Consider the following 15,563-nt stretch of genomic DNA (forward strand, 5'->3'; position numbering starts at 1 on the left):
GCGCATAATTCCGCAAGGCTGTCCCTTCATCGCGCATTTTCCTCACCCTTGCGTCTTCCATTCAACCGCTAGAAGACCAAATCATATTATCTCGAGAATGTGGTCAAATCCCCACTCAATCCAATCCACTCTTCGCTGTCGACTCCAATCAATCAGCCACGAGATTCTGGTTCCAAAAACATCTTAAAGCAATTCTCATCCAATCCCGCATCGCAGCTAATTAATTCTCAAGTCGCTCCTTTCGCATCGGAGCAGCAACCAGCCGCTCAAAAAGGTCTCTCCCATCAACAAATGCAAACCCTAGGTTGCTGGTCTTCAGAAGCTTTCAAAACGTACATCAGATCCAGCCGCTTTCACATCCGAGATGCACACCAAGCCCTATCTAATTAAAGCTTTCATTCAAAGCACCTGCCGCGCTCCTTCATTTTGTCACTCTCCAACCCACCTCCCAGAATCAATTTTGTCTCGCCGTATGCACGTACGCTCAGAAAGTACATTTTCGATTTATATATTTCTCAATCAAATGCAGGCTCCCCCGTTCAGGCTCAGTCCCCCTACAAACGCCAGTCGAGCCCTCCCGTTCGAATAGCAGTGAGAGCCCGCACAAACTATTCGTCTTCAGACGGCCGCTCTCGTGTCGCCACGTGGGCTCCCCGTTCATCGGGGTGCGAGGGGTCTTTTCCCGTGTCCCAGCCCCCTTCGAAGTGCCGGTCGAGCCCCCCGACAGAGTTCAGCGGACGCCCCGCGTTCGATTGCTGGCGAGGCTTACCCATCTGATTCTGCGAGCATCCAAGCTCCCGTCGGATGCTGTGAGAGCCCCCCTGGTCGTACTGTTAAACTTGAAACCTTATAAATACCTTTGTGTGCCCTTCACTTTTTTTATTTTACATAATTTTACGAGTGCTGTCCCAAGTTACCTGGCATTTATGGGGGAGTACTAGGGTTCGGGCCGAATTCCGAGCTCGAAGCCCTTCCCCCAGACAGCACGCCAAATATGCATTAAAATTTCTCCCTCTAATTTTATGTAAGTGTGAACTAGTGAAACAAGTAATTCATAAGTCACTTACATTTTAGATGCAATATTGACTTTGTTCTATTTTAAAACAAAGATCCCAGCAGAAACAGAATCGCATCTCGCAGCAACTGTGTTTTCATCACTAAATGATTGAGTGTTTTAAACGAATTGGTTGAGTAAAAGATTCAATGACCCATTCTGGGGTGCATTTCCCGTACAACGATGTAACTTGCTGCTTCACTACCTGGAGAAATCAACTAGCTAGTCGCGACTGTTTCCCGAAACCCATTGTCGCAAAGTATCGTTCAACCACGTTGGTTTCACACGTGGTGGAGTAATAACTACTTTTAATTAAACTGTTTGAGATCCAATTAACGCTAGATTTGTTAATATAAATTACAGACATGTCATCTGAGGACTATTTCAAATTGTTCTCAGTAATATTGCTTTATCACCAAACTCAATATTTGGCTCGTTCTTACATAGTAGAGCACCTTCGCACATGCGCACTCTTCAAAATTGGTACTTTAAATCTATTACATTTGTAGGTATGCTGAATAAAAGGCACCGGTTGTACTGAATGTCAGCTTTTTTCTTATTTTGCTCAAGATAAGGATTTATTACTTCCAAATGTCATGCAATATAGAAACAATGCTTCTAACCACAGGTCGAGAGCTGTCGTTCAAACCACACAACTTTGCGATGCAGTTTGCGAATGTTCGTTGGAACGATGGTTTCGGAATACAACCGACTCGTTGAACTATGCTGATAACGAGGGAAATTGCGACCATAGTTGGCTAATGATGCTTTCGGGAAACGCAACCCAGAATGACTACTTTATTCTTGATGAATCAGGTGTTTGAACGAATCATTTGAACAAACGACTCAATGACTCACTTAACACTGCAGCCGCTATGCCTTACCGCAATCTACTAGCGGTTTAGTTTAGGTTTGAAAGTGTCATTCTTTCAACTTTTCTTATTTGTATATTTTTAAAAAAAGATTTAAAACAATCTCATAACATTATTTAATGTATAATATTTAATGTAAATGATTTAATTTGATCGGTAACAGTCATATATTATCTTATTCAAATTTAATTTAGTGATCAAATAAAGAATTTTTAAATGAAAGAGGAATCATTAAGAAATATAATCATATATTTAATAAGATTAGGGGAAATGTCCTTTATAAAGGTGGTAAAAATATCACAAATATCCAGATTTAAATGTCAAAGCTGATTGAACTCTGATGTGTATACTGATTCATAATAAATTATACTGTATATAACACAATTGTCACCATGTAACAGCTATCGTTATTAAGCACTACTATTCTTAGGACACAAACAAACATTCCCGCACTCAATATCTACAAACCAATCAAGTCCATTTACAAATATTGTTTTTTAAATCAGACCAAACACATTGTTATTTTTATTCAGGAGTTTATTCAACTCACCAACTTGTAACAAAAGTTACAGTAGCCTATTGATAAAAATATATAAGTAAAAGTGCAAACAAGCAAGGACTGGTGGTTGGTCGACTCCTGCGTGACTACTAACATTTACGACTAGACTTGATGGTCGAGTGCGGGTGTGGGCGGTAATGGGTTGCAGGAGAATAAAACGATTTGTGGGACTCCCTATCTAAATAAAACATCCCAAAACAAATACATTGTTATTAATCTATTGCACAAAAGCAATAAGAACATCTAAACAAAATAACGATTTACAGTCGCAAGCATAAGTAGATTTTCTCATTATAACGTGTTTTTGCAGCATTGTGCAATGTAGCCAATTACAGACATACATGTTGATTTCTAAAACACAATAGCCAATCAGATCCATTTCAGAAAAAAATCCACTCACAAAACGTTGGAGTTTTTGTGAGATCGCGATGAAATGAGATGAGACCAGACGTAGTGTTGATGAAGGGAGACAGGCTCGGCCAGGGCCCCCAATGCCCGCCCATGGCGCCGGGACTGGTTCCCTGTTCTCAGGGATTATAGGTTACAGTCATAACCTGAGACTTACCCTTTAAAAAGGGAACTCGCACTGCGTCGAATGACGCTTTGGGGAACGATTTACCCACACCGCCATGCTAAGAGAGTGGAGGGTGAGTGGAGAGTTTCAGGAGAGTGACAGTGACAGCATTCCCTGTGGTCATAGCCCAAGCTATATGTTCTACAGAAAAAACTCCATAAACATAGTTTAATGAAAGGCCTACCTGGGCCTGCTCAAGGGCCTAGGACCACAACTTTACAAAATTAGAAGGGGTTCCTTCGGGTTCCCTAGCCACATTCCCTAGAAGGGACCCCTTCTAATTTTAACTTACACACACACACACGCACACACATACTTATTGCGCCTTCCCTCCTCGCGCCCGACGCTACAAAACCGTTCAAAACCCATAAAAGCAACAATTATTAAAAATACTTACAGGTTTTGATTCATATGAGGAAGCTGATCCATATACACTGGGTAAGTAAGTTACTGAGCCCTCCTTCAGGAACAACTGCTTGCGAATCCACATTTGAATTCATTTATGTTTTTGAGCGATTCGTCATTAAAATGAGAACACAATCGGCCTATACTGTTGTGGTAGCGTTGCAAATATGAACTCTAACGTCTCGGTTACGTATGTAACCCTCGTTCCCTGAGTAGGGAACGGAGAGGTTATGTCGGATGACGGAGAATGGGGGTTTCGCATAGAAAGCCAATCCTCTTCGAGTATTAAAAAAAGAGCCAATGGCGTGAAAATGCCTTGGGTCTGCGGAATTTGCATAGCGTATCTCCGCCCCACCTCGTGGTTATAAAAGGAGGAAGCGGACGCAATCGCACTATGTCTTCGCTGAGGAGCCGAGACTGAACTCGGGCGTCTACCCAGCGGTACAGCGGAAGTGGCAGGGAGACGTAACGTCTCCGTTCCCTACTCAGGGAATGAGGGTTACATACGTAACCGAGACGTTCCCTTTCGTAGTCACTCCGAGTTACGTCGGATGACGGAGAATGGGGGTCCCCCGTGTAATCACGCCACCTTCACAGCTGTCTTCCAGTGCCCTGCGCAAGTCTGCACCCCTGACACATTTAGCTCACTAATGAGGAGTCCTACTTGACACAGGAATACCAAGGTACACTGGGGAGCATATCCCAGGGGAATATGCCGCAGCATGCCTACCAAAGGGAGGACTTATGAATGCACATATTGCCCCGTAGGGCTCATACGGAGGAACTAGAGTGACCAACCCGTAGGGTGGCAGAATCTTAACTCCGGGGTGGCAAGGTGGCTTGCCGAGGGAAGACACATGCTCAGAGAGGCTTACAGTGGAAAATACACATGTGGAGGTTACTAGCAGGAACCATGCACATGGAGGCACCTAGCCGACGTCCAGGCAACAGACACTGGCGCCAGCATCAACAGTGCTGGAGGACTCAGGGCTTCAACGGAAAGCTCAGCTGAGTAAATATCGCATTACCAGTCCATGGAGTGGAGTGGCGAGCAAGCGAAGACACCTGAGCGGGTCCAGTACTGGCCGGGTGAGCGAGTACAAGAGAGGGCACAGGCTCCACTCTGAGATTATAGAATCTAGCGAATGTGTTAGGTGTCGCCCAGCCTGCAGCTCTGCAGATGTCTGCTAGCGAGGCGCAATGCGCTAAAGCCCAAGAGGAGCCACACTCCGGGTGGAGTGGGCCGTCACACCAAGGGGGCACGGACGACCTTGCTGCTGGTAAGCCAAAGCGATGGTGTCCACTATCCAGTGAGACAGCCGCTGCTTCCCTTCTGGCTCCCACCATAACAGACAAAGAGCTGGTCTGAGGTCCTCAAACACCACGTTCTGTCTACGTAAGCACGGAGGGCGCGTACTGGACAGAGCAGTGCCAAGGCTGGGCCTGCCCCCTCCAGGGGCAGCACTTGCAGGTTCACCACCTGATCCCGGAAGGGAGTGGTGGGAACCTTGGGCATACATCCACGCCGGGGTCTCAGGATCACGTGAGAGTACGCCGGCCCAAATTCCAGGCATGCTTTGTCAATGGAGAATGAGTGCAGGTCCCCTACCCTCTTGATGGAGGCCAGTGCAACCAGGAGCGCTGTCTTCATTGACAGGAACTTCATCTCAACTGATTGCAGAGGCTCAAATGGAGGCCTCTGCAGGGCATTTAAAACCACTGAGAGGTCCCAAGAGGGTACGAGAGGAGGGCGAGGAGGATTCAGTCTCCTCGCTCCCCTGAGGAACCTGATGATCAGATCGTGCTTCCCCAACGACTTACCTTCGACTGCTTCATGAAAAGCGGCAATTGCAGCCACATAAACTTTTAGAGTGGAAGGAGACAGCCTTCGCTCCAACCCTTCTTGCAAGAAGGAAAGCACGACACTGATCGAGCATCTCCGGGGGTCTTCTCGGCGAGAAGAGCACGAGTTGACGAAAAGGTTCCACTTCAATGCATAGGCGTGTCTCGTGGACGCTGCTCTAGCGGAAGTGATGGTAGCCGCCACCACAGGTGGCAGGGTACTCAAACCTGCCTCGTCCCATCCAGGAGCCACACGTGTAGCCTCCACAGATCGGGACGAGGGTGCCACAGGGTGCCCCGTCTCTGAGAGAGGAGGTCCTTCCTCAGAGGAATAGGCCAAGGAGGTGCTGTCGCGAGTACCAGTTCGGAGAACCAGGTCTTGGTGGGCCAATATGGGGCTACCAACAGGTCAGGTCAACGAGACCAGTTGACCTGATCTCGAGAGTGTGCTAGGATCAGCCAATCGTCGAGGTAGTTCAGGATGCGAACCCTGTGTTCGCGAATGGGAACAAGGGCTGCCTCGACAATCTTTGTAAAAACGCGACCTTGCCACTGTCGCCTTGCTTTTGCCTTGCTTTTGGCTTGCTTAGTCGGGGTTATTTATTTATTATTTAATATTAACAATATTATTGATCTGTGTTGTACTACTTTCATGTTATCACTGTGAAGCTGCTTTGATACCATCTGTATTGTGAAAAGCGCTATATAAATAAATGTGACTTGACTTGACGTGAGGGGACAGAGCCAACCCGAATGGGAGAACCGCGTACTGAAATGCTTGACCCTCGAAAGCAAACCGTAGAAACGGTCTGTGTCGAGGTAAGATGGAGACATGAAAGTACGCGTCCTTCAGGTCTATCGCTGCAAACCAAGCCTGGGGCCGAATGCATTCGGAAATGCATTTGGCCATGAGCATTTTGAACGGGAGTCGGTGAAGAGTGCGGTTCAAAACGCGTAGATCTAGGATCGTCCGTAACCCACCGGTCATCTTGAGGACAATGAAGTAGGGGCTGTAGAACCCTGACCTCATCTCGGCTGGAGGGACAGCCTCGATCGCACCCTTCGCCAGAAGGGTAGCGATCTCCGCTCTCATGACCGGGGCATTGCCACCGACCACCGTAAAGCGAACTCCCCGGAAGCGGGGAGGAGACCGTGCGAATTGAATCGCATAGCCGAGCCTGATAGTTCGGGTGACCCAACGGGATAGGCCAGGGAGCTCTAGCCAAGCTCCCAGGAACCGAACCAGCAGGATCATCCGAGCCACAGACGTCCCCCCGGAGGGGCAGCGGGGCGGAGAGACCTGCAGACGTGGGGGAGTTACCCCCCGTGTGTGCAGAATCAAACTCCGCTCCCCGACAGAGGAGACCAGGGAAGGACCAGCGTTCCAGGGGGGTCTGCTCTGCCGGGAGTCTGGCGATAGAGGGGGAAGGGAGCAGCGTGGTCCGGAGACGACAGCCGCTTCCTTCCGCGCCCTCACAGACAGAGGAGAATGAGAGTGGTGAGGCCCAGGGGTGTAACACACTGTCATTTTGCTCTGCGTGCTCAGTGATGGTGTCAAGTCTTTCTTTAACCAACTCAGGGTGCTGTGAGCAGCGGGGAGCTGAGAACAAAAGATTCTCCCCAGGCCCTCTACCGGGGGAAGGAGGGGGCCTGCTACCACCTCCTGGGAAAACACTAGACGCCAACACTGAGCAGCCTGTCTCAGGAACGCCGCTTGCCCTGGCGTTTAGCGGGGCGCGGGGCCTGAGGGGGCTGTGGTGCCTTCCTGCGGCCTCCTCCACGACACAGCCCAGGTGAAGGCTGCTGCTGTGGCCGTGCGGGAGGGGAGCTGCGGGAGGGCGCCCTCGGTGGCGAGCAGGCTGAGGCGTCTGTGCCGACGGCTGGGTGGAGGCAGCAGCTGGCCGTCGGGGCAGAATATGTTTGATGGCCTCAATCTGCTTCTGAGCGGTCGAGAACTGCTGGGCGAAGTCCTCAACCGCACCGCCGAAGAGGCCAGCCTGGGAGAGGGGGGCGTCAAGCAGATGAGTCTGCTCGGCGTCCCGCACGTCAGCCAGGTTGAGCCAGAGATGACGCTCCTGGACCACGTTAATGGCCATCACCTGACCGAGGGAGCGCTCCGCCACCTTAGTCGCTTGGAGAGCGAGGTCAGTAGCAGCACGCAGTTCGTTGAAAGCCCCGGAGGTCAGAGGAGCCTTCTATGACTTCGTCAGCTCCGCATGCAGCCCAGGGAAGAAAGGGATTGGGGTCGGCTGTGGCCGTGAGGCGGCAGCCTTGCCCAAAAACCAATCATCCATCCGTGAGCGATCAGGTCAGGGCGGAGGGTTCCACACTAACCCAATGCTCACGGCAGCCCGAGACAGCATGGCCGTCATCTCGGGATCAGACACGGGCAACGCTGGCAACCCCGAAGGAGGCAGCGCAGCCGCATCCTCACTTCCCGAGGAATCAAGCCCGCCTTGTGATGCCGCGATCGACATCGCATCCTCCTCTGGAGCGCCGAACGAAACAGACGGCACTTACGAAGAAGCGCTTGTGTGCATCATTACGGCACTCTCGGGTTGCGACACGGCTGAGGGGGGTGTGGCCCGAGGAGCAAGCGTCGGGTTTTTGTTCCACACCGTCACCGTCAGATCACCCTGTCTGCGAGCCGAAGAGTTCCCTCTGGAAGAGGAAGCAGATCGGTTAACAGACGCGGGGACTCTCACAGTAAGATCATTGAGTCTCGATCTCAGTGTCGCGATGGTCATGTTCCCACAGAAGGAACATGAGTCATCCACGAGCGCTGCTTTAGCATGTTCAAAGCCTAGACACACAAAGCAGCGCTCATGCCCATCAGAAGAGGAGAGAAATCGACCGCACCCAGAAGAACACGGGCGAAGCATCTTTAAAAAGACGTGCCGCGTGCAGCTCTTTCAGTAGAGAGGAAATTCACTCTGCAGCGCTGAGGCGACCAGGGAGAAGCACAAAGTCTGGCAGACCACTGCACAGATCGCAGGCAATGTAGAATCTCGCTGGGTACCGCCGTCACACCAACACTGGAGAGGATGCTCGTCTCGAAAAGATAACTCAGTATGAGTGGCTTGTGGAGTGAAGAGGTTCTTTTGGCTCCGAAGCGAAAACATACTGCGGTTGCGTCCGCATCCTCCTTTTATACCCACGAGGTGGGGCGGAGATACGCTATGCAAATTCCGCAGACCGCATTGGCTCGTTTTTTAATACTCGAAGAGGATTGGCTTTCTGCGAAACCCCCATTTTCCATCATCCGACGTAACTCGGAGTGACTACGAAAGGGAACCACTGATTCTTTACATGCTCGTCCCTGGTAAATGAAAAAAAATTAGCTGAACTATCTTTGCATTGTAGAACACAGCGTCTTCCCGACATGATGCTATGATGAAGTATTTGAATGTGTAGACTTCAAGTTTACACTTCCGTCTGCGCGCGCAGTAACGTACGTCACGATGTAACAGCTAATGACTCGTTTAAAAAACAATTCATTTCATAGACTCAGAGTCGACTCTCACTTTTGAAAGACAATAACTTTATATACAGTGCACTTTCAGATATAAATCTTTGCAGGATGTTTTCATTCCCTTAGAGCTTTATTCCACACCATATGAACAGTCATTTTAAAAAATCCATGATAGGGGCTCTTTAATACAGCGTGTATAGCATCCTGGTACCTAATCACATTGCCAAAGGCAGTGTACTCAGCAACAAAACAATACCCTTAAATCAGGGGAGTACAACATAGGCCACTCTGCCTAGTGGAGGCCCCGTATTGAGGGGCCTACCATCTATATGCATGGGCGTCAGCTCATGGTAATGCTCTGGGTACAAGGAAGCGTAATTCAAAAACCAGAATAAAATGAAGTTTTATTCATTTATCCACTCGCTGCCGGACTAAGTTTTCCTTTTTTTTTTTTGAAAAACTTTCATCATCCATCTGCAGCTTACCCCTTGTCAGCCACCGCATCGTCTGAGAGGATTATACCCCTCTCAATCAACAATCGGTGGGCCTCATCAATGGGAACCCTACATCCAGACACTGAACTCTCCTCTCTCGAGAAGAGGGGACAGGCGAGAGCGGAACCTTCTCAAAGAAAAATGCTCACAATTATCATGCAGGTTTAAAATGACACAAGGATGAGTATACTCAAAATATGATTTTTTTTTTTTAAATAAAGTAATACTTTAAATAAGAAACTAAAACTGCCAGTTGGTGATGGTAAATATCTAAACGAGCAAGTCACTGAGTTCATTCATTCGATTCATTTAAATCGCTGATTCATTTAGGAATTAAGTAAATGGCTCTCTTTATGAATGGGCCATTGAATCATTGGTTCACCCAATTGATTCAGTTAAAATGCGGATTCATTCAGAAACTAAACACTGCTGTGTAGCTCAGAGATGCACTACAGTTCTTGCCCTGATATCTTGACTTTTAGGGGCTTTCTAACTAACTGCGTTCTAGGCTCCATCACACAGTGAATTGTTACTCTGCATCATGTTTCGTCACTATAAAACTGTATAAAATGTAAGATGACCTACGTAGGTCGGGGCTGGTGCGTTAAATGAGACTGCATAAATTCAGTCACAGTTGCATTTTTGAGACTGTCTTTGGTTCACTGCAATTTTAAAGAGAAAATACTCAGCAATTGTGTTGACTGTACGTGGTTTGTCTTAATCAGCACTATGTAATTTTTTCAACCTTTATAATATTTTTGCAAAACCCTTGAGATGATATAGCCTGCCTGACAGTGTCTGTATCGATTTTACTGGCACTATGTAACTTTGGGGGTGCGGGTAGATACCCGAGCACTGCCAAATTCGTCTGCTTTACGGCATACATCACTCCCCCCACTTCCTCAAATTCCGACGCGAGAGCCCAATGAGCGTTTTTTTTTTTTTTTTTTTTTTTTTACCTCTCTGTATGTTGTCATGGCTCCAGTCCGGTGCATCAATCTTCCCCGCCTAGCAAATGTGAAGTGCGTCAGAAACAGAGCGTGTATGGCAAGCCATTTTAGCTTTTAATAATTTCCAGGATATGAATTCTTGATATCAACATTTACATTTTTGATATCAGATATTTAATAGTTGATATCAAGAATTGAATTGTTGATATCAACAATTCAATTCTTGATATCAAAAATGTAATTGTTGATATCAACAACTGAATTGCTGATATCTGTAATTGTATTTTCACTAGTGAAATGTCACCATAGGCTGCCATTCAAAATTAATTATTGATATCAATAATTACATTGTTACTAGTAACAATGTGAATTCCTGATATCAATAATTAAATTGTCACTAGTTGAAATGTCAATTCTTGATATCAACAATTCAATTGTTACTAGTAAAAATGATCATTTGTGATATCTGAAAATGTATTTCTGATATCAATATTATTTCAGATATCTAAAATGGCTTTCTTACTAGTAACAATTACATTCATGATATCAGAAATTAAAATTGCCACTAGTAAAAATTGAATTATTGATATCAAAAATGAACATTGTTACTAGTAGCAATTCAATTGTTGATATCAAGAATAACATTTCAACTAGTAACAATTTAATTCTTGATATGAATAATAAAGGTTTTTACTAGTAATAATTGTATTTCTGATATGTGAAATTGGAATTTCAACTAGTAAGAAATCAATTCTTGATATCAACAATTGGTTTTGAATGGCAGCCTATGGGGACATTTCACCAGTGAAAATATAATTGTTGATATCAAGAATTACATTTTTGATATCAAAAATGTAATTCTTGATATCAAAAATGTAATTCTTGATATCAATAATTTAATTGTTGATATCAACAATTAAATTCTTGATATCAAAAAAATTAATTCTTGACATCAAGAATGTAATTGTTGATATCAAGAATTCATATCCTGGAGATGAATAAAAGCTAAAACTGCTTGCCATAGAGCGTGCGCGATCAGTTTATTGTTGGTAATGTGTTAGCTTTGCTTTGCCCCTTGCCGCATCCAGTTTAGACTGCATTGCTTTCTTTTGAGGGCGCTTAACACACTCAAGCATCCCCATAGAGGCGGGGCGGGCAGCTCACGCCAGCTCGAGACGTGAAAGTATACTGATTACTGAGTTTGATGAGGGCTACATTCTTGCAAGTAAATAATACATGATTAGACGGTCAAAGTAATCAGTCAGGATAACTATCCTATGTCTGCAGGCTGATAGTCATGTTTGTTATTTATTTGTAGATTCATCTATGGTAGCTTGATATTATTATATTGATGATATGGCTATTATCTACCACACAAACATTGAATTGAATTAGCATTTCCATTATGTAAAACAGTATTCAATTGGCTAACGTTACTATAAAGACGCTGGCTTGTAAATGTGAGCTACGCGATCTTTTGACGTTTGAAAAAAATAAAGCCCATGAAACTATATTCATCTGACATGCTGAAATATATTCCAATGTACAGTACCTGGGAGACATTTCACACGCAACATTGGCAGTCTGCCCAAGATGCAAGAACTCCTTCCTTTTGTAGTGTTCGGGGTATTGCTTTTCAACAAATACACGAGTGTATTCCCTGGTGTAACCATGACAGATTTTATTACTGTAGTAGAAGACAATACGGTGTCCCAAATGTAGAGGGATCCCAAGACTGCCGAGAGCAAAATTTCAAAAGTAACGTAATGCTGCTTTAAAGCACATTAAAAACACCACATAGACAGCCCTAATAATAATATATCAGTAACACTTTACAATAAGGTTCATTAGTTAACATTAGTAAATGCATTAACTAACATGAACTAACGATGAGCAATGCATTAGTTACAGTGTTTATTAATCTTTGTTAATGTTAGTTAATACATATACAGCTGTTCATTGTGCGTTCATGTTATTTCACAGTAGCTAATGTTAGCACATTAACTAATGTTAACTAATACAACCTTTGATTTTAATAACGTATTAGTAAATGTTGGAATTAATATTAACTAAGATTAATAAATGCTGAAAAAGTATTGTTCATTCTTAGTACATGTTAACTAATGTAGTTAACTAATGAACCTTATTGTAAAGTGTTATCAATATATCTTATGGTCTAATGGGATCGATATTCTATTTTATCATAAAACGCAAATATAATTGAAGACGTCTCAATATGGATTGTGCACTACCATTAATTTGAAATGTCTGAAACAATCCAACTGCAACACCATTAGATAGCCAATGTGTCTTTACTTTAACTGCAGAATCTGGATTATTTTCACTTTAGTATGTAAACCAGGGCTAGTATTTTGATATTGTGGATATTTGGCTATTGTAGTTGAGCTGGGTTTCCAGGCTCACAGCCAGTAGGTAGTGGTGGCTTGGTTTGGCTGTAATTTGTTGCACTTTTCCTACGTAGGGTGAGCCAGGACTTCCAGGGCTGCCTGGACTCCCCGGAATTAAGGTAAATGTTGTGTCTTCATGCCAAGGGTTAGGCATCCATATCCAGTAGCTTGTCAACCAATGAATGTCACAGTAACAGTTGTTGAAGTGCAACTGTATTGTTTCCATATATCCTTCATATTAACCTGTATGGCTTCGAATAGTTATTGCTTTTGAATGAAGTGTGTTTTACATTGGCTTATTCAAATGCACATTATCAGGATTCATTGATTATGAATTTATCCATTGATGATTCATATCAGACAATTACTTGACCCTGTTTATCTTTGCATTTCATGTAAAGACTCGACTCGGAGTAAGATTTAACACTACAGAAATTTGATGTCTAACTTATTTCATTGCTATTTTTATGCTTTAGCCTTTATTTTCACACAAAAAACACATTGGTGTCACTCACTTTTATATTATTATTAGTATTATATTTCAAATAGTCTCCACAACAATCAAACAAACCCCCCTGAGAGTGTGTCGAATCATACACACTTTACCAGATTCACTTAAAGTCATTCAACCACTTGGGGTTTTGTAATGGAACTTTCTTTTTGTTTCTTCTGAACTGAAAATTAAAAGCTGACTGCAGATGTTCATGTTATTGTTTCAAAATATTTTTGAAAATGAGAAAATGAATGAGAAATCACTGGAGCAATGGATTTCTCCATAGTTCCATAGATTGTAATGCAAAGAATGCTCAAATTGGCATGAGCTAATGGTTGTTGCTGTTTTGGTTTGTTTGCCTGTATTCTTTTGTATGCCTGCAGCCTATTGGCCTTGTAAAAATCCCACACATTTTATGTAACCCTGGCTTTGCTTAGAGGCTGAAAGCTGTGGATGTTAACATTATGCTAAATTTGGTGCTCTAATATTTTTTTGAGACACTTGCATGTGCTCACTGTGTTCATTCATTGAATAAGAGAGGTTAGAATGTTTGATTAAATGACACTTCAAATATCACGTTAAGGTGTTTATTATTATATTAGCAATATTCATTTTCTCGTGTAATAACATGAACTAACACATCATTTATTTTAAATAAGAATTATATGTTAGTTGCCATAATAGCAATATCATTAAGGTGAGCAAATATTTTATGATGAAAGCCATTTGCAGGTTTTAATTAAAATCTAGACAATTATCAACTCAAATTAGTCAAAAAAATAGACAACTGGCTTGATACTGTATGGCATGAATGCTTTGGAAGATTGTTTGTCTAAAATGCTTCACTTCTTTGATTTAGAGTTTAAGTTGATTTCGTTGTGAATACTTGAGTCCTATGACTGAAAGATAATTCCATGTGTGGCTTCTGTATGCAGGGTGAACCTGGATTCTTTGGGCCTCAAGGTGAGCCTGGGCTTCCAGGTCTGCCAGGAACTAAGGTGGGTGGGTTTGTAACACCACCAGTTGTGGTATATCTCAGTTTAATGTGGTGGTCGTGGTTTGTGGTTTCATTAAGATATACATGATAGCTCTGTTAAGGACTATAAATTAACAAACAACAAATGACTACAAAAGTTTGTTCAATCTGTATGTGATCACTACTCTGCAAACTCTTATTGAGAGAATACTTTTATTTAAACTATTATTACCTGATTTTTCTGATTAATTAGATGATTAACCCTCCTCTTATCCTTGGGGTCAATTTGACCCCATTCAATGTTTAACATCTGTAAAAACATATATATATATATATTTTTTTTTTTGCTTCAAATTTAATGACTTTTCCTAATTTAATGGGGACAACTCTGTAAACATAAAATTAACCTGCTAATATTTTTTCAAAGTCCTGTACAAATTTTGTAGCATCGGTGTTCCTTGGGGTCAATTTGACCCCAGGCTCTTTTAGTTGTATAATAAAACAGAAGAAATATTAAAATTTCACACACATTTGTTTTGGTTGTTATATTGAGGTCATTATAACATGTTATAATTTGAATTTATAATATTCATTGTAATTTTACATATTCAATATCATTTTCAAAAAACGTCCCTCTGTTTTAGGGCTCTAACCAAACATAACCATATCTGTAATATTGCGAGAACTACTAGTAGTTCACATGACATGTGACATAATTCTCAAGATAACTAATAATTCTTTCCTGTGCATTGGGGAGGGGAAAACATCATTTTTTGTGAGAAATTTGATGTTTCCCGTGCCATGGGGGAGGAGAAAACATAATTTTTGTGAGATTGACCCCAAACATAACTCGTGTTACTATCCTTGATAAAATAAATAGTTTTTCTTTCCAAATGTCATAGATTGCATAAATCTATACTTAGAAATATTATAAAACAAATAAAACACCAGATGTATTTATACTTTTCCAATTTTAGGTCAAATCAGTAAGATTTTATGTTGATTTGTAAATTTGTCCATAGTCGTGCAATGGCTATTCTGGATGTATAAGGGGTTCGGTGGGGTTAGGTGGGGTGGGGAGGGGGGTGGTGGGTGGATGTCAACTTAAAACATTACTTAAGTAATCAACAAAGACATAAACTAACTGAGACAAACCTTTGTAAAAAAAAATAAACATATTGTGGAGGTTTAAATTGCTGGGGTCAAATTGACCCCAGAGGGTAAAAAGTGTTATCAGATTTGAGGATAACAGGAGGGTTAAGCCAATGTACATATTAAGTTAGGATTTGATTAAAAGTGTGGTTTATGTAAAAGGCAGTGCAGAGAGGCATCTATGAAGAGACTTTAGTCAGTGCCTGTCAAGATACAGTACAGCATGTGCTGTCATACTGCCCTCTACAGGACATTTAAAAGAAATCAGTATAAATTAAGGAAAGAGTAAAGAGTAAAGTCTATTTTAGTAGT

General features: G+C 43.1%; 1 protein-coding gene across 1 annotated transcript in view; it reads left to right on the forward strand.

The window, feature by feature from the left end:
• col25a1 (collagen type XXV alpha 1 chain) overlaps window positions 1–15,563 on the forward strand; it is a 483,837-nt gene that overhangs the window by 360,353 nt on the left and 107,921 nt on the right. The window contains exons 13-14 of the mRNA XM_089129575.1: window positions 12,705–12,749; window positions 14,059–14,121. Of these exons, the coding sequence (XP_088985701.1) occupies window positions 12,705–12,749; window positions 14,059–14,121 (108 nt within the window). The remainder of the gene's footprint in view (window positions 1–12,704; window positions 12,750–14,058; window positions 14,122–15,563) is intronic.

The sequence above is a fragment of the Pimephales promelas genome, chromosome 1 (assembly GCF_988280905.1).
Source record: "Pimephales promelas chromosome 1, fPimPro1.hap1.1, whole genome shotgun sequence".
Taxonomy (NCBI): Eukaryota; Metazoa; Chordata; class Actinopteri; order Cypriniformes; family Leuciscidae; genus Pimephales; species Pimephales promelas.